At 40.6% G+C, this 20,566-nt stretch overlaps 1 protein-coding gene across 6 annotated transcripts in view; it reads right to left on the bottom strand.

Moving 5' to 3' along the window:
* LOC105687718 overlaps positions 1 to 20,566 on the bottom strand; it is a 136,346-nt gene that overhangs the window by 5,914 nt on the left and 109,866 nt on the right. For 5 of the 6 annotated variants that reach the window (XM_025746103.2, XM_048652427.1, XM_048652428.1 and 2 more), the window contains 4 exons: positions 8,065 to 8,261; positions 7,852 to 7,946; positions 3,188 to 3,257; positions 594 to 647 (listed from right to left, as the gene is read on the bottom strand). In XM_025746103.2, coding sequence (XP_025601888.2) covers positions 594 to 647; positions 3,188 to 3,257; positions 7,852 to 7,946; positions 8,065 to 8,261 — 416 coding nt within the window. Of the gene's footprint in view, positions 1 to 593; positions 648 to 3,187; positions 3,258 to 7,851; positions 7,947 to 8,064; positions 8,262 to 20,566 lie in introns of those variants that run through there. The other variant, XM_048652429.1, reaches the window with a different exon arrangement.

The following is a 20,566-nucleotide window of genomic DNA, read 5'->3' as shown; positions in this document are numbered from 1 at the left end:
TAGAGGCATTTGGCGAGCTGATTCACCCTAACACGAATTTAAGTAACGGGCAGAAGAATCGCATAATTTTCAGCTGCGTCAAAAACTGGTACGCCTTTTATCACGGTATCTCGATATAGGTATAACGGATGAAAGAAAAAGAATGTAGCTGGAAAGAGAGAAAAAAAAAAAGAGAAAAAAAATGGTCTCCATATAGGTGCAGTTATATGAGAGGCGCAGAAACGCGGGGAACGAGTACGACGTTAGGGGGATGAAGCGAATACATAAGACTTATCAACACTTCGCATATCGTCGTCACCCTCCGGGTTTCCGTCGTCCGTGCAGAGAGAAATATTTCGTCGTGTGTTCTGACATATTTGCACGGCTCTTGGCTATTGCGCTATAAGAGTGTCTACATCAAGATTCGCGGCAGCGAATCGCCGCCAAGTACCCCAGAGACGAGAACGCTAGCCACCGACGGCTATATAGTCTCCGCACCTTTTCTGAGGAGGGCTAGGCTTTATACCTGTACCGCGAGGCACGGGGTACAACCGACCGAAGGATTTTTGGGATTGACACGGATTTTGAAAATTGGAAATTCTTCTTTTGCTTACCTTCTTTATCGACACTGTTCTCACTCCCTTGTAATGATTGAATCTGTCAGGATCCTGAAACAAAAGTCATCGATCGTTTGAAGGTTCGCGTTATTTCGTATCCAAATGTGCAAAAGTAGAAATACCGGCAATTTCTTTTTATCTATCCATTCTCTGCGACGCTTCAATTTTCATAATTTCACCCTGACATTTCCGAGCTACCCTACGCGCAATGGGTGGGTGATAACTATAAAAGGCGAGGCGAAATTCATTTTTGAGAATGATAAAATGTGAGGATGACGTATATATCGTTATTGCATACGTGTATCAGGGATCAGCAGCAGCTGTACTCCGGACGACCCATTCGACCCTTGAATTGATTAATAGATTTTTTACAACCAGAACTAGCGTAATATAAGCCCGAGCTGTGGTTCGAGTGACCTATGCAAATAGAAAGCGACGTTCGAATAGGTGGTACGAAGACGTGTACATGGTGTTCGTCAAATATACAATACCAGAGCACGTGTACGCGAATATTGCCCCGCAATTTTTTTTCACTCCTTCGATAATTGTTTGATCGGAGTTGGTTTTTGTACGGTATTTCCGCGCTCTGAAGAGGAATCGTTACAACGTATTCGCTACGTAACGAACCTCGAGAAGCTGTATGTCGGCGCCGCAAAATTACGAACCAAACGTATAATATTATAATAATGCCAATAGCACGTCGCCTGACGATCACGTAATATTCAATTAGCAAATCTGAATTTCGCGTTCACCACGCAGATGAAACGCGTCGGAGGGATGAAATTTAGAATTCCAGTATTACGTAACGATACAAAAAAACAAATAAAACATAACAAATTACCCGCGATCGTGCGGGTGAATTGTACGCGTAGTTTTTAAACGCGGAAATGACTGCGAAACAAACGTGATGGGAATTATCAAATCTGTAATTGATCGTCGGTATAAAATTTGGTTTACTTCACGTACGTTATACGTACCGCAGTAATCGAATGAAATAACTTTTTGGATAAATAAAATACGATTTTGACGCCCTATATTTTATTCACCAATTGCCACGTATTTCAAGTGTAGCTGTACAATTATTTGAATTTTCCGGATTACTTCGTCGTACAAAATAACAAATATATATAATTGTGATTATTGAATTTTACAATTTTCGCGCATTGCCGAACGGTGTGAAACCTTAGAGTGAGTATCTCCCTTTTATGCACAAAGATATAACATACAACGTACCAGATATACGTATATGTGTAACGACCGCATGGCTGATGCGATAAAATATTTGTGTGCAAGTGAATTAGTAAGGAGTGAAAAAAATAAATGAAAAACAAACTCAATCGCATAACTTTATCAAAGCGATTCCTGGCGACAAAAAATATATATACACAGGTATATCAAAGCGTTTTATTTATGTATAAATTATCATCGCGTGCACATCCTTCTGGTACAGGTATACCGTGTGCCACAATTAATTAAACATATGCGCTAAAATTTATGCGAGTATGAAATACGCACGCGTGTATACGTGTGATGTAGTCGTACGAACGTGTTTGTACACTATATAAAATGTACGTGGGTTCAAATGAGTTATCTTTTGGCAAACAAAAGACTTAAATCGTAAAGATGTTGTCCACCGGTTATTGCAGTATTACATACACCGCTCGATCTACAAAGCGCGTGAAATAGAATCCTACTGCATCCGAGTCGTTTACCGAACGATCCTAGTTTACGTGGGTGGAGGTATATTTCGACGATACGAAAAATTTTATGAATTGCGTAAAAATTCGCTGCGGCGACGATATCGATGGGAGAGAGAATAAATCGATTTATTATGTCTGTACCAGTTACGTGTATGTACAATTACATAATCTAGTATCATCTGTATACGAATGAGGTGTATTTTATCGAGCGTGAGAAATATAAGAACGCATATATAATGTATAATACATCGGGTAATCGTGGAGACCTTGTTAAAAATTTTTGACAGAATACCCGCGAATTTCAAGATCTGTTGAACTGACCACCGACCGCAAAGAGAACTTTTTAATTACTATATAAAGTTATCAAGTGATATTGGCAAAGAAAGAAGAGGGTAAATAATTTATACTCGAGTAGTAGAGCATGAAATTAAAAAACTTTCTTCCGGAGACCCATCGATGTAATTGATGTAAAGGAATTATTAATGCAAAAATGACACACGATCTCGTTCGATTCTTATTGTTCGAAAATAATCACCTCATCGCAACAAATGTAACAGCAATATGATTTTATTCGAACCCAAATTAATTTGAAAATGATCCGATTAAAATAATTAATTAGCACCTGTCGCACCTAAACCAATTAAAACTAATGAAAAAACAATGACGAGTATAATATCCTCATTTTTGTTTTGCACGTACGTTACCGTGTGAAATTTGAACAAGTTTTCGTTGATTCTCTACCAATGTTGCGCACGTGATCAAATAACGGCGGATCAATGAAATATAACGAGTACATAGAGGCACGCTAGATAAGATTAAAATATTATTTAGAATCTATATCTTTGGGCAATAAAAATAATAGGTATAAACCATAGTATGTATTCTACTTACATCATCGTCTAGAGTCGGTGGAAATTGGACTATCGGTTTAACCGCGAGGTCATTAACCGCCGACGATCTCCTGCAACAAATATAATTTCAGTATGGAGCAAGAAAATAAAAGAAGAAAAAAAAAAAAAACCAAAATTGAAAATTCAACAAAAAAGAAATAGTATTCTGAATCGTGTGTACATATTAGCGCTACGCTAATTATGGTGATTAAAAAGATATAATCATCAACATAATGCGTCAATATAACGTGGCGAAGGGCGCGCCGGCCGCGGAACAAATAATTAATGCATACAGATGTAATTTGTTGTAAATATTATGAGACAAAAGATATTTTCATTCGCTATGGTTCGGATGAATTTCCACCGTAAGATTCGTGTGATACGATTAAGATAATTATTCAATTAGAAGTAAATCAACGTACGAAAAATTGAAGCACTTCGGCAGAGTCCACTTGAAACGCGCACAATTCAACTGCATATTATTATGTAACGTGTTTAATGATTCGACGTTTCTTCATTTCACAATTCTCCTTAATTTTAATAGAAATTTATGTTGCTCCCCATTATCAACAACGATCGATCGATCATCTTCTTTTTTTTTTATTATTCGCTTTAGAGCACGGCGTTCGATTTATCTGTCTTTTCGCTCACTCTGTTTCTGTATCGTTCTTCTAATTTTTCTTCTACTCTACCTATCATCATCACCCTCGCCGGTTATACCTCGGCTGTCGTAAAACGTTGTATTTTAATAATAGTGGGTTGCATATCCGGCGTAGATTGGCGAAATAGTAATCTATCAACCCGTGACGTAAGGTCATTATAAACCACATGCTCCGATAACGAACGTCCTTTTACGAACTACCAATGGATCGTTGAAATAGCTCCATTTTCCATTAAATATACGTGTAAAATAAATACGCAGTTTTCGTATACACACGATTAGGAAATCAGAAACACGAATCAACGAATTTCCCCGCTAAATATTCGTCGGTCCAAAATCTCCCTCAGCTACTCCTGATTTTTTTCCCACCGCGCCAAGATAGTTGGCCGGCTAATTTGGCGCGAGAATATAATTCGCAGGTGCAGCGGCGGAGCTAGGCATCAACTGCAGCATTGTGGTAGCGACTTAATTATTTTTCTTTTTTTTTTCTTTCTTTTTCTAGTTATTCTCCGTTTGTCTCGTCTTTTATCTTATTTTTTCTGTTGCCGTTGCAGATGTGGCCGTACGGTGTTCCAAACTCAACGTGTAACAATACGTGGTAACAAAAGGAGTAGGTCACGTTCACTTCTTAATTATACGCTCCTTAGTTCGCGAACAGCACAATTTTATTATACGTTATCATATTATAACCTGCGGGCTGCAGCGGAAATTTTGTTATTATAATTATAAATTATATTATTCAACATAGCTGCAGTGCGCAGCTAGATCCGCGGCTTATAATATTCATATCATATGTATTCGCATTTCAATTTGTGCGGATGAGGAAAATTTTTCTTTTCCGTTTTCTTTTCTTTCCAGTTATCACGCAGAGCATATCCTGAAGAGAATTTTTGCGGACCGATGTTATGTTATAGAAAAAAAAAACGTGGAACACCTGTTGGCGTAACTATGATTATTGTAAAAAATTAACAATCGATCGATCAACTATCTAATCAATCATTTACACCCATCGATCGTTCTTCGTCAAATTTATTTCCTATATTCAATTTGGATCGTTCGATATCTTATTAGTTTGATTAATTTTTTTATTTTGTTAACATGCACATGTACAGATTACACTTCACATATCGAATGTAATTTTATCGACGAAAAAAGATTTTTCGTATTCAATCAAATCGCACTTATAAGGAAAGCTTTGCTCGTGCAATTGGAGGTGTAATTGTGGGGGGGAGGAAAAAAAGCTCGCGAATTCCGTGAGTTTTACACAATTTTGATGGGTTTCAAATCGGAGTTTCGTAAGAATTATCGAAGGTGGAAAACCGATCTAAAAATTAATCGGTCGTCTCACGACTCCGTAATAGAGAACGTCGGCGTTGACGATCACCTACGGAGGTTCTGTTTATCACTGATGTGAACAAGAGAACAAAAAAAATTCTATACCCCCCGTCAACGATATCGGTCCCGCACGTGGAACTGCAAGCGCAAGCGCATTGTAACGTAAAGAAAGTCTCACCTCGATAACAATTTTCAATATTACAAGATCCTAAAGACAGCTGCGCGATCGTTACGCACATTACCGAGTGCGCGTAAGTATAACGCGTCTTTTCATATCACAATATAATATAATTGTTGCAATTATCGCGTACAATTATGGTGGCAATTTCAAAAATTACGCTCGCAGAGCCCGCCGCGAGTTCCGCAATTATTTTGCGTCCCTGATCCACTTCGCCTCGAAACCATCCAACGTATGCACGCGCACGATGCAGCCCCTGAACTGAACTTTTAAATTTGAAAGTTTTTGTTTTTTTTCCAATTTTTTTTTTACGTAATACTCACAAATATATTCGCTGAATTATGTTTCCGTAAATAGTCGGCTCGTACGGAAACGGCATATCGTTTCAATTTTTTTCACGTCATTTTATTTTCTCAATGGTTCTTCGTATGCCAATTAACAGCTTTGATAGGTATACCACGGGGTTATATACATCGTACAGTAAATCTACGTCACGAGTTACGTCCGGTCTTAATTGATTTCCGATTTGGCACAAACTTGATCAAAGTCGTCCGGTGGCAATCGATGTCCGCTACGTACGGTTCAAATAATCGCTCGTCCCCGACCACCGTCACATCACACTCGTTCGAACGTACGCCTCGTTCGGAGGTACAAGATTCTCATAAAAGCGCGCTCCGATTAGGCAGTTTCGAGCTTTAGAATTTCGTCGTTGTTTTCGCAATTTCTCATTGAATTAGAAAATTACAATCTTCTACCGAAACTTATAATTCGACGTAAAATTCGCTCGCCACAGCGCTTCGTCGTCGTATCCCGCAGACAGACTGAAGCTAAATGCTAAACGCTAAACTGATGAACTGGTGAACGTTGTTCAAAAACCGAACACGTTCCCGCAAAGAGCATTAAGAAGAGACAATGGCATTTGTCAATGATTATTATATGAGCCTCGTTCGTTCATTCTCATACATCAGCTTCTGTACGTGATACCCGCGTCATTCAAGCTTCGCGTCAATTTTCTTCACAGTGTTAACAACGTAGGTGTGCGCGCGGGCTGTCGTGTGTGTTCAACGGTGTTGTATATTGCTAATTACTTTTCACTGCAGCAAATGCAGCGGCAACGTACGGTCGACGGATATTCGATTAGCGCGCGTGTGTATCAAAAGAAATTTATAAGCTGTGGGATGGGGTTGCGAGCGTATCGGGTGAGCTTTAAAGCTCAAAATCTGCGGACCGTATATTAGCGTGGGAGAGTCGAGGAAATAATTTTCGAAAAAATTAATATTCCCAAAATCGGAATATTCCGTACATCGCTTCTACGTGCAGTGCACGAGATACGCTGTATCATGCATAAAAGTTATATCCCCGCAAAAATCTTCCCACCTTCGACGCCCAGACCTGTCCCACCATATCGCGAGTATTACAATAATTTATTATTTCTCGTGTACATAAATCTTTGGCGTACCCCGTGCAGTGGATTTAATGAGCTTTCACCTATCCCTCTAACTGTGGCGAAAAATTGAAAATTCGATGAACAAGGGAGTGGAAAAAAGTAGCGCAAACTTTTCAGAGTTTAACACCACGTCAAACTTTCCACGAATCGCGTGTACTTTTCTATCGTAGAATAGAATATCGCGGCGAGGAAAAATTGTTCACGACATAAAAACGAAGGAAGAAGAAGAAAGATCGTAAAATTAGGAGAAACAGTCACGCGCTATTAGACTTTTGTACCAACAATTGTCGATTTCCAATATTTTTTTTTAACCAAGTTTCGACCAACAGAGTCACCCCCCCGGTGATATTCGCGTCGTATTCGGCGGGATAACAAATATCAGCGCGTTCTAGGCGTTGTTAAAACTCACTCGGAAATTTAACGTGCTCTGTTTTAACGACGCCGAAGTTGACTCTTTTCTAGTCTGACTACGAACGCTCTGAATCTCCTGTCGCGCCGGCCGTTGGTTTCTGCGGTTTCTACTTACAGACGTATTGCCGCGCTAGAGCTCCGGAAATACGACGCGAGGAATAATTCTCAAAAACCTCTCTTGTCGTGCGAAAAAAAAAGAGAAAGAAAAATAATCAACCAGGTGAAACAAAATAAAATTCAAATTTTCTCGACGAAGAGGAAGACAGAATTTTTTCATTCTGTTTCTGCACCGTACCGTCAACATCTAAAATCGAACACTATTCCCAGTATTGTACGCGATACATAGCCGTCATTACCGTCGTCGAGTCAAGAAGATGTGGGAACTGATGACCCATTAAGCAGCTTTATAAATTAATTAAACGTAATTAAGTATCGATCTGATCGTACGCTTCGCGCGAGATGAGATACGCCGTGTAGGGATAATTGGAGTACCATTTTATACAAGGTAAGGCGAAGCTTGTTCAAATATGTTCAATAATGATTCGAACTCACTAGGGGGGCCCGACCCTTTCTCGAGTTTAAAAGCAAAGTAAAAAGATCAAAGAATTCAGCGGTGGAAAAAAATTCACTCACCGGACAACTATAACTTTGAAACAGGGTCCCGCCATTCCCTTGATCAGGGCCGACGCGTTCAGGTGACATCTTCCCTGGAGGACGGTACCGTTCACCTGCAACGAGAGAGAAAATATTTAGAAACCATCTCGAGGGTTGGGTAAAAAAAAAACCCCGGTAATAATCAGTTGTCGCTGAAAACTGACGTAGAGGACAGTAAAAATTGTACGGAACCTCGAGAATCTCGTCGCCGATGAGCAAGCCCCCCGTCTTGTGAGCGACTCCCTTGGGGTTCAATCCGCACACAAAGACGGCCATTCGGTTTCGATCTTTGTGCCCCGCCAAAGAGATACCGAGTCCTCTTCTGTCCTTCTCCAGCTTAACCATGACCACCGGATGCCCGAGGGAATCGTACCGCTTCTTGATTTTTTCTGCAAATATAATCGATCAGAACGGAGATTTAGTCAACTTGTGAATCAATCGTCATGTAAAAATATGATTCATACGTGAGCAAATATATCATTGGTTCGTACGAAATATAGACCGATTCGAATAATTTCTGAATTTACCTCGATCCTGTAAAAGGATCGCGGTGGTTTGGCCGGAGATTAGGTTTGCGTGCGGCTAATAGAAGAGGAGGGGGGTAAAATCAAGGGGCGTAATTTGGTTGGATTAATTGCGTTGATTTGGAAATCCAAGAGCGGTAAAATTGCCTACGTATTATATATTAATTATTGTAATTAATATCGCATTTGAAATCTCCTGAGGATTACCGTACGGTTATCGGACCGCGGGACGCAATTTCTTGATTAAACGAAATTCGAGTAGTTTAAAATTCGGAATGTTGTAACGTAGAGCTCGCACATCTGCGGAGCGGTTGCGCGTCAACGCGAGGAAAGTTGAATTTAACTCAATTTATCCATCCGTACATTACGGGTCGCTACTGCAACTTCCGTAGAAATCGCGCCGGTTTGATCAACTTTAATAGCACTCCCTTATACATATATGTAAATAATATATATACGAGGCAATGTGAAAGGGTTTCTTAATCAAATTAAAATGCAAAGGGTATAGCGACATCTTGAATAATCTAGAACCTTCCACGCTGCATCTAATTTAAAATCGTACCCATGCGGATGCTCGGTTCTGTACAATCTATAAATCTATATACGGATACGCTGTTGCGAAATCTCACGTCTCGCTCAAACTTTTCGTTTTCTTTTTTTTCTCTCTGTCTCTTCAGTTACTACAAAGGCTATCAGGTCACGAAATGCAACGAGGAACGTCACGCTTCTGGATGGCGGTAGTTTTTTTTCTTTTTCTTCTCGTTTCACACACGCACAAATACATATAGGTATTCCCATCTCGAATACTTTCGCGTCACGCACCCTTGTAAGCGGCATGGAAACGACCTTGGATCCGCCTTGAAGCGACGCCCTTATTACGGGAGGCTGCGCTACGACGTGGGCCATTATTTCCAATTTCCATAAAAATTAACTTACGCCTTTCCTCGCTATGTTTTCGAATCTGGTGAGCAGGGAACCTAAATTTTTTTCATCCAACGACAAGAGACCGTCGACTGCTACGCGCGAATACACGAAGTGCTGTGTAAGAAGAGGGCGTACAATTTAACGGAAAAAATCTAAGATGAAAAAAAAACAATTACAATCTTCTCCGTTACCGATCGAATGACGTTCGATTTTTTTTTCGTTTGTCGCATTTGCAGGATCAGGGTGAGCTTTTTTTCCAGCATAGATTCTTAGGCGACCGAAGGTCACAAAAATCAACGAGTCTTCGCATTTTCAAATCGCGTAAGAATATCCGCGCTGCCTCTCCGGCGTGTTTTGTGATAACAAGAATGGCGTCGAAAATTCATCGGCCATGGATATATTACGTAATATATTCTCCGTCGGCGCGAGATCTAAACTCCCAAATGTATAGTCTCTGCGGAAAAGCTCAGTGCTCACATCTCACCGCATAGGAATATATAAAGTGTATGAAGCGCGGCCCCGACACCGTATCTGCAGTCTGACATTGGCGGGGGCATAAAACAAAGCCTTTCGCTAGAATAAACCAAGTAAATCCCAAACCCCAAGGATGACACGTGAGCTTTTCCACCCCGCGTCATCGCGAGGTTTGCTCAAAAGATCGAGTCTAGGGCCGCGCAGCCCTTCTTCAAAAAATTATTACACGCGCATAATTTCCGAGCGTAATTCTTTCCCGCGGGTATCGTTCTACCCGCCGTTACCCGTGGCCAATGTTTTACATCACGTTACGTTACGGTTTGTCTTTAGTTTGTTTTCCCTCACGTCACTCCGACAGACCCGAGGAGCTTTGCAAGCTCGGGGTAATATACGCTCTGCAAAGCTTCCCACCGGATGGCGCCACGAATCCAGTGTGTTAGCGCGATATAGCTTCCGAGCTTTCTCTTGGGATTCTCTTTCGTTTATTTTTTTGTTTGTTTGTTTTTTTTTTTTTTTTCTTGTTTGCCTTCCCTCCCGACCTCCCGCGATTATTTGCATTCGGATTCGCCAAAATGTATATACGAGCGCCGTGTCAAAGTACAAATGTACGACCTGAAAACACGGCGTGGTATACGCGGTGGATTCGGAGAAATTGTGGGCTTCAAAGAACGAATACAAATTTAAAGGGGGTGAAACCCCTCGACAAAAAAAAAGTCTGAAAGAAAAAAAAGAGGACAAATAAAAATGAAAAAATATTCAATCGATACCCTCACATACGCCCAACACCTTCTCGTTCGCAGAACGGATCGACGCTGTTTTGTTCGAGCTTTTCAAATGTGCACTTCGCCGCATTTTTTTTTTTAATTTTACACCGCGGTAGTTTGGGGATTTTTCTGAAATCTCTGAAATACAAAATATGTCTGACTCTTGTTGTAAACAATAGCTATTTCGACGAAGCGATCCTTGATTTTTTTTCTCTCGTTTTCTGCGACCTGTACACCCCAGCTTTTCAGCGTCAGGAATGATTCGGAGAATCTCGAACATCTCGCGACAATTTGATGAGATTAATTACATCGGAAAGTTGTCGTTGTTCGAATCGCGGAAGAAGGCGAATTTTCGGTTTTCTACATCCCTCCGTCGGGCCGTTCAAAATTTCGGCTTATCTCGCCCAACGTTTTAGTTGTGAAGTTGATGTTTGTGTTTGTGCTAGCGGTAACATTTGTTGGCGTTCCGCGAGGCCGTTTACATTTACTTTGAGGATAGTCCGGAGCCGGGAGCTTATCTTTTCTCCCCTCCAGTTTTGTACATCGCCATCCGTATCAGCCGGATACTTGCACCGAACAAAGGAACTGAGAGATGCAAAATGGTTTTCCCTACGCGTTACGTGTAACACGTGTGCCAAAATCAACCGGCCTCAAGTCGGTTGCGGGAAAACGATGGAAAGAGACACGAGAGACGTTCCTATACTTATATTTGAGATAAGAAAAGCTTTTCTCGATGACTTCAACGTTCGATCCGCGGCAGCCGTGAAAAACCTTTGCAACGTTTTGAAACGAGGAGCTTGCAAAGCCATCGCTACACCTTACGGTATACCTCTGCCCCTGATGTTGGTGTTATTGAATTGGGGCGAGTTTGGCTCTTCGTTAAGGGTTTTTCCCCCATCGATGAAAGAGAAAAGAAAAGAGTAAAAAAAGAAAGAAAGGGAAAAAAAAAACAACAACAACAAGACAGAAAGTATAAAATAGAGAGAAAACAAAACAATACAATCAATAATATCCGGCGGGAGACACAATCCGCCGAGAAACTTTGATACTTTATATAGCTGTTCGAATATAACTTGAGATATGACGACGTAAAATATGAGAAAAAAAAAAAAGAAAGTAGACTCCAGGTATGCTCGTATTATAGACTTGAAAAATTTCTCACGTGTGACCATCGAATGGAGTAAATTTTTTGTAAACTGCAACTGGAATTCGGAAAGGGGATGATCTGAAAGCGCTTGTGTACGATAAAAGTGAAAAATATAAAGGGGTCTATCGCTGAATGGACAAGAATTTAAAGTTTCCAGCTTTACAATAACACGATTCGTCAAATATAGGTTTTTTTTTCTACTTTTGACTTCGCTTTTTTTTATCCTCTCTTTATACACTTCGTTCAACCCTGCGGAGTCCCGATGTCACGGAGAGACAGAAACTCGTTTGTGGTGAAATTTATTCAGTGCCCTTGATCTCCGTTGTTTCAACGCTAGGAAACTTAGCCCTTTCGTTTAAAGCCAGTTTTGGAAAGTCGTAAAAAGTCTCCCCTCATTCTCCGCGACGCAAAGACAGAGTTTTACCTTATGCATATATAGACATTTTACCGCCGTGCCGCTCGAAGAAACGCGACCGAGCGAGTTTTCTCTACACCCCTCCCCCCCTTAAGTAACGGGACTGCAGAGTATACGCTATTAGCATATTACATATGTACACGAAAGTATACAGCCGATGCTTTCGCGAACTTGAAAACAATTGATATAATTTAAACATACCGCAAAATGGGTACTCGGTTAAATTACCCTCAGGATATGCGTACGTCAATTTTTTATTCTCTCGTTTCCGCCAATGCGCCCATTTAAATTCATCCAACACTTTTCTCGTGCCCATTTTACTCGGCAAACGTTTCTAAGGGTCATTTATCGAGTTAACTACTCGCGGTGAAATATACGGGGAACCGCGCATCCTCTGCTTTTTTGCCCCCGCTTTTTTTCCCCTCTACTTTTCCAGCCGGTTGTATCGAGGATGGCAGCTGAACAAAAGCAAGATTTATTAGCACGTACGGTCCATTGAGATTTTAGGGAGGAGGTAAATCTGTTGGGTTAACAAAAAGTTCGTCTTGTATTTCAGCCGCTCGTTCCAACGTGAAAATTCAAATGACAATTCGCATTACGCGATGTTCCGGAGACCTTCTTTATTACCATTAATTATTTTTTCTCAATTTTTTTGCCGCATGCCTCGTACGCGGGGGGTGTAAACGCGTCGTCCGAGGAATCGCGATATTATATACATAACAGTGGTAAATATTTATTGTACGTACGTATAATGAAAAATTGCACACGTGTATATAACGCGGGTATAATCGAGAAATCTATTATATCGCGGGGGGGAGACAGGCAAGTGATTTATTACATTTCTTTTCTTCCCTTCTTTTTCTTCTCTTCACGCAGGCGTCACGTGAGATTGAATCGCAGACTGAACCGCGTCGCGTATTATCTGACCACCTACTTTCTGGTAGGGTTATACCATTAAGGGTATTAGATGGTTACAGAATCGAAGGGTGTGTCGAAAAAGAAAAAAAAAAAAAAAACTTCCGTATAATGTACGAAAAATAGGTAGTGCAAATCGTGGTGATACATCATGGGGTTTGTCTCCTTTTCAAGTGTATTGTATCGTCCGGAATTTCAGAAATCGCCCAAAAAATATCACAGGTTTCGATCCAGAATTATTTCATAATCCCTTAACGTTCGATTTCCGGTTTCAATTGATGTGCGGGGTCAACACTCGGGCGGGATCCGAACGTTTCTTTTAGCTATGGGCAATGAGTAGGCTTATTGTCGGCCCAAAAAAGTTCGAAGGGTTCGACCTGTGGGACTGAGACGTATAAAGGATCAATTTTGGCGCTCGTTCAAGTCGAATGAAAAGACAAAGAAAAAAAAAAAAGGGACTTTTCATGCGACCCGCTGTTATTCCTGTTCGAAGGTCATAGGAATCATCAACGCGGCTCCCTCGGGATCAATCTTATTCCTTTTCATCTCAATAAGGAATAAAATTTTCCGTACATTTCACCACCGCGTTCCGAGGTATGGAGGAACGAGAAAAAATATCGGATGTTGCGAAAGATTGAGGTATCCTCAAACGATTCGATGACGGTATCGCGAAAATTGAAACGTGGGTGAGTTAGGGTAAGGTAGATATAGGTGGGTATTTAATTACCAAAAATTATTATCGAGATCGGGACTCGCGCGTCGATTGACGAGTGTCGAAACGAGCATCGCGAGTTCAGGTGACGTTTATGAAGAGCGATTACTCTACAGGGGTGTAAAAGTACCAATGAGTCGGGGTCGGAGTGGCTCTGCAAAAAAAAAGAAAAAAAAAATATCGCAGGAGGGAAAGCGAGAAGGAAAGAAAGTAAGTGGATAGCGAGTGGGAAAAGAGACTGAAAACTCCTGAGAGGTCTTAAAACTTCTCTCTTCATCCCCATGTACTCGAAATCGCGTGGCGCTCACTTTAACTTGTGAGAGAGAAAAAAAGAAAGACTCTCGGTTCTCTTCACGTGCAGCTTTTCTTTGCTCTATTAGAGATTCGGTTGAAAGTTTCGACTGCCCACACCGCAGTAACCCCTTTCACGATCCAATCTCTGATCCTTAAACTTTTTAAAATACCGCAATCGATTCAAGCGGATGTACACGCCACGTAAAGCAAAATGAGTATTTGAATTTTATTTTATTTTTTTTTTATTCAAACGAGAGTGAACGTTTCGATTTTCCGACCATAATGCGTACCTTGCAGTTAGTGGAGGGGTAACCAACCACGAAACACGACTCCGATATACCACGTTATACCACGGGGGATCAATCTTCGTCAGTTTGATGAACACTAGTGTGGACCGAACGTGGGTGGATTCGATGAATTCGATATTACCATGTCACATATAGTGAACGGAGAGGGAGGATAAGTGGGTACATCAAACGTCGCTTTCTTCGGTAAAGAGAGGGTTGAGAATAAAGAAAAAAAAAAAAACTCAAATGAAAAGAAAAAAAAAAGAAAACAGAAGCGATGGAAAATAAAATGATCGGTATTTGGAAGTTGGGATACTAGGTGATTTTCCCCGAGCTCATCTTCTTTCCATCGATCCCGATATTCCGGGTGTTGCGCATGCAGATATCAGGGCATAGTTTGTACGTATATTCCAGCGGGTGTAATTCGAAGGTTAGGTGGGAATCGGTCCAAACCGGAAATCATCATAAGACGGATGTAGCGAATCTAGTTATACGCTTTGGACGAGATGGAAGTAGGTCAAGACATCGGGGGCGTTGAATGTCATGGTTTAAAATTGCTGCGGTAAAATTGGATTGGATTGCACCAGAAGTGGCGATTCGATACGGCCACGTACGCTGTTCGGTTCCAGTTTTGCTTAAAGTATCGCATCGTCGGCGTTTTTCGAATAGCCGTTAGAATTCATTTCGTCTATTGAACGGTTCGTTCCGAAGTCGGAGGGGTACGGTGCGAGAGTAGCGTAAGAGCTAATTGTCACTTGCTTTGAATTCCCTCACGTAAATCTACTCTACAAAAATAATAACTAACGTGCACGTTCAGATTGCATTTGAGCAAAATCTAGCCACGAATAACAAAGCAAGAGAATAACGACCGCTCGAACGTTTCAAGCCGTTCGAATTAGCGATTTGGATTTGAAAAAAATTTCACCCGCTTTGTGAAGATGAAAAAAAAATTCATAACTCCGGAGTCACGACGCGCACCGCGGGAGCTCCCCTAAATTCAAGCTGAAGCAGATCGGACAGGTTACATTGGGTCGATCGCTTTCCCACCCCATAAAAAAAACCCCCTTTCATCCGCGTACCATGATTTAAGTAAGTCAAGAAGAAAGTCCGAAAACTTTCCCGCGGGAGAGTCATTAATTATTGACGAGTTAATTTTCGGGAAAATTATATTACCCTATCGACCTTGCGATCGGGGGAGTGAAAGGATCTTCTCTCTCTCTCTCTCGTTTTTTTGTTCTTTATTCGGTAATACACCTCAATTGATTTCAAGTAGTTAATAATTCAATCGGTCTACGAAATGAGGGGAAATAAAAACGGTTTGATATCACATGCGCGGTGGAAATATAATTTTCATTTCATCCGAAAAAAGTGCACGGGTATTATTGGAAGGTTAGTCGAAGGACGAGGGTAAATGAGATTTTGTCATTTCGGTTCAAGGGTGGGTTAATGGTGGATGAAACTAGTTATGGACTTCGAGAGTTTCTAGCTGCTAAGAACTAAGTGAGTTGTTAAAATATATCGCGACCAACTTTGGGGACGTATTTCTTAAACTCATTCGAGCCGAATTATGGCGAGAAATAGCAGTCGCCTTCGTGCAAGAAAATCCGAAAATATAATGACGTAATTATCCGCTTCAGTTTATCGTACGATAGCTGCATTTATGTTAATTAATAATTGGTTCTTCCATTTTTCGAAGTTGGATATCCACCCATTCAGGTACCGCAATTAAAAAAAAAATGTTCAACTTTTTACGTCGACTATCTCAATGCTAATACGTTGTACTTTTATCTTCAACTCGCACAGCGTGAAGAAAAAAAGGAAAAAAAAAATCAATCGAGTGTTCCTCGATGATTTGAATAATTGATTCAATAAGAAAATACGATTAACAAAATGAACTTTGAATTGAAAACTTTTTCTTTCATCCTTTGTCCGCCGATAATGCTGTACGCCTTAGCTTCTGTACTGCACTTAATACCTGTGCAATGTAAATCATTATCTTCAATTACACGCGAAGGTTAATGAGTTACAACGAGGGTTAAACGAGCGATAAACGTCGAGGCGACTGTTATGCCGGGTTTTATTCTCTACTCATCTTCTGGCTGAAATTTTTAGATCCCAAAAATTGTGAAAACATGAATGCAACAGCCTTGAAATGGAGTGTAAGGGCTTCTTCAGTGTCAGCCATATTTCCTTTTCCGCTTTATCCCCCTTCCCCAACATTTACATAATATTTATACATATGTAACGGTTTTATAGTGCGCTGTACATGTATGTGTACGGTATGTATTCAATATTTATATGTGTATATACATATACACGCACGTAATGCCCATACATTTACGACAGTACCAAAAACCCCCTCGTAAGCTCCGGAGATTTCTCGCTGATCGTTTGCATGAGCAAAAAAAAAAATATATACGTACGGTATATTCATATTTTGACCCAAGGAAATACGAATTCGTTGAGAAATTTTAACTGGGAATTAATCCCATCGAAAAATCTCAATTAGTTCACTTTTCGGATCGATAAATTGACGATAACTAGATAAATTTCTAAGTTAGATCTTTTCGACTCCCAGATTCGAATTCCTGAGATCAAAATACATAGGATAAGTGTAGAAAACAATTTTTAGGGAGCCCAAAAACGAAAAAAAATCCAAGAGGTAGATATGTATAGTGAAAAACGTGATGGCAGGTTACGTAGCTCGAGATTTCATATTTTAGCGCGCTGCACTCGAGCGCTCTCGATCTTATTCGTATTGCTACCGCTGCGCGGCGTATGCTCGTGCCTCACGGTTCTCTCGCAGTAGAAAAAGAACCCCGATTTCATGACCCGAATGCATTCCGTACAGACAACGGTAGCGAGCGTCGGCTCACCGATTCAAAGGTGAACCTGTATCGCTTTTACCAATACACACTTTTTACACGTGTGTCAGGTATCTTGACGGCCGGCACGCGCCATCAATTCAAAAATAATTTATAGCTTTTCGACAGACGCCGAGGTGTGAAATTCCTTTCCTTATTTTGGTCTCGCTCCTATTGTTAGCAGGTGCCAGACGAGCTGTCATCACCTGATAAAGATCTTGTTCACACATCGTAAATCAACCCTTTGATCCAGCCGGTTGGCGGCATCTTCTGCAGTGATTTTTCTGCGAATTTTATGTAACCGCAAACCGTCGGAGTACACTCAGAGAGTTCAATTCTGTCGGGTTTGGCCATACTAAGGCCGTTCAAAGCATGGGTCCGTAGTCCAGATTCGGAGTCACTGAGTGTACAATAGAAAAGAAAATTTGTGAAATTTTTTTTTCGTACATTGCGACATTACACATTATGAGAGGGACTGAGAGACTTGTTTCGTCCATTTTTGAGCTCGCAATGGTTAACACTTTTTTTGACTGCAAATTATTAATGAATTGTATCTTCGCATGAAAACGGGCAGGTCGTCACCAACATTTGTTCTTTCGCGACGAAAAAATTGAGATATCCTGATTGGTTCTAATCTGATCGTCAGCTTAATTTAGCCTGTTGCAAAACAAGTTGCATTTCGATCCCTAGATCAAAAATGAAGTATTTTCGAAATCAATTGCAGAATATCACTTCTGCTGTAAATATATGTGCAACGCTCGACAAGACTTCCTCAAAAAAAAAAAAAAAAAATTTATTCTTCACTACCTGATATTTCTTTACTTTAATCCCCATGGACCAAGATAGAGACCGGAAGAATAAAGTTTCAAATTATGCAGCGAAATGGGGGGCAAAAAGTACCATTGCAGCGCACTCAAGAAGTCTACTTCCCTTCCTGAGTTACGCTCCACAATGCTATCCTGACCCTGCAGGGTACCCTACTGACGAGCAGATAAAAGCTCGGAATTTCGAAGAGAACATTTCCCCAACACTTTCTCTTTTATGTCTCCACATGTTTTGGATTTCGTTCTCTCGCTCGCGGAATTTCGCGACAGAAGAAAAAAAAAACGGCGGAATAGAAAAGATGTTTTCTCTCTATGTTTGCGGCATGTATAAAAAGGCGGACAATATTAATGCCTGAAAATGTTGTTTTTTTTCCAATTTTTCACATGATTTTTTTCCCTCCTCCTTTTGTTTTACGTATACAATAGAAATTGGGCAAAAATATGCGTATCTTTTCGTGACCCCGAGAGCATATAAATACGGCTAACATTTATTCTGCGTGGAGTTGTGTAAAAGGGAGAATCAGAATCAGCTACTTTTTTGGTCTCTTTCGGTGAAATACGGCCAGCTAGTCGCCGCAAAAGTACTATGCATATCTATACGTGTATATAATATATATAAATATTGCATAAGTATGTGTATATGCTTCACATGAAAAATCCGTTTGCAGACTTTCAGCCGCCTAATGGGCCAACGAGAAAAGTAAATCAACCTTTGCAAACTCCCCGAATATTTCTCTCGGGGTTACGTTCTGTCCCACGCGGATATTCGAAACTGTTTTATTTTTTCCCACCGCGCGTTTCGTCGATAAAATGGTAGCGATGAAAAAAAGAAAAAAACAAAAAAATTGTGCTCCATATTTTAACGCTATCACACTTAGCTTAGGTGTGCGTACGCGCGCATAGGAGAGTTTCGCGAATGTATCCGAAAACAAGACAAATTGGTTACAAACAAAAAGGGAAGGAAAAAATGATGAATGAAGCTTCGCCTGTGTAGGAAGATTCTGATAAATATTCTCCACCGACAACGAGTGGGATGAATTTCATCCCGATGAACGTTCTTGCGCGTTGTATTATAATCATCGCATATATACACGAACGGTAAATCAAATTAATTAATTGAAAATTCGATTGTCAGAGAGATGATATACCGAAAATAGATATATCGTACGACGGGTGGAGGGATTTCGAGTGGAACTCGACAACGCACACCACTGATTGAAAATAAATATATATATATAATTTTTCGAGTAACTGTTTTTTCTTTTTCTTTTTTTTGTTTTTTTTTTTCAATCAGTCGCGTCGTCGATCGGATTCCGGGGCGAACGGTCGATCTATAAAAGAAGCTCGAAATTATCCGATCAACGTATATTTGTACATCACGTCACGTGTATACCTATGTAGGTTTTGTTTATTTATCTCGAATGGCAAGAAGGGTCGTCGCGAAATCGCAGTAGGGATTATTTTTCGAATCACATTAACTTCGTAATCAGAGAAAGTGTATTCCCTGGGTAGGGGTTGTTTGAAAGCTCGTAGAGAGTGGCATCGATTTGTTTAACTTCTTCTTCTTCTATACCAAGAGCATGTGCATAGCAGTTTGCGAAACTAACAAAAAGGGGGTCGAACTCAATGCTACATATTAATTCAATTCATAATCGTTCGCCATTTATTTCTTTTCATCCGATCTGCTTTCTTTTTTTCTTACTATTTTTTTTCCTTCTCCATTTTCATAGGCTCCGCAGAATAACGTACGAAAATTTTCGTCACGCGACATAAAATAAATTTAACGAACAGTTTTACCGTGTAAAATTTTAGTGGAAATATCCGTTAGACCGGATATAGTGGGTTTTACACCGGCAACTGCTACCGGTCTACGTCAACAAATGTTTTATTCAAATCCCCGGTGATCTGGGCTAAAGCCCAGCCTTTTCTATAAAGGATTTTCTTATATCTACCGCCTTCAGATCGCTCCACCTTTTGCTATCGCGCGTTTGATGAATTCGCATGTATAATGCACCTAGGTATACACGTACACCTGTGTAGCGGCAGCTGTCTACCGCCTCCCCAAAATCAAACGCCATCAAATAAATCCTCTCTTGTTTCCCCGACTCAATTTTCTCCCGCGATTGTAGATGAGATTTTTTCAAGATATCGAAAATAGGGCTTTTCACGTGTAGAATAACGTACGTGGAAAAAACCGTACAAACGGGATCAGGATAGGGAAAAAAACTGGCGGATCGACGTACGTCCCCTTTGTAGATGGAGATTTATAAATTGAAATTGAATGAGCGCTGTAAAATTTAAACGACCATTGAAAAGCTAAATATTAACAAGCCCGGCGTAAGACCTCGTCGTCTTCGCCCTCCACGTACGGACCTAATGCCCATGTGGGTGAGTACGTGGAATGAAATTCCGCCTCTCCATATTGTCCCGCGCGATGTTAACACGAACCACGTTACGCACTCGTGACGACGACTACGACGACGACAACGACGATGATGATGATGATGATGATATTACGACTATGCACGGTGATTATATGCACAATAGAAT

The sequence above is a fragment of the Athalia rosae genome, chromosome 3, assembly GCF_917208135.1.
Source record: "Athalia rosae chromosome 3, iyAthRosa1.1, whole genome shotgun sequence".
Lineage (NCBI taxonomy): Eukaryota > Metazoa > Arthropoda > Insecta > Hymenoptera > Athaliidae > Athalia > Athalia rosae.
Note: the sequence above shows the minus strand (reverse complement) of the source record. Positions and strands in the feature narration are given on the sequence as shown.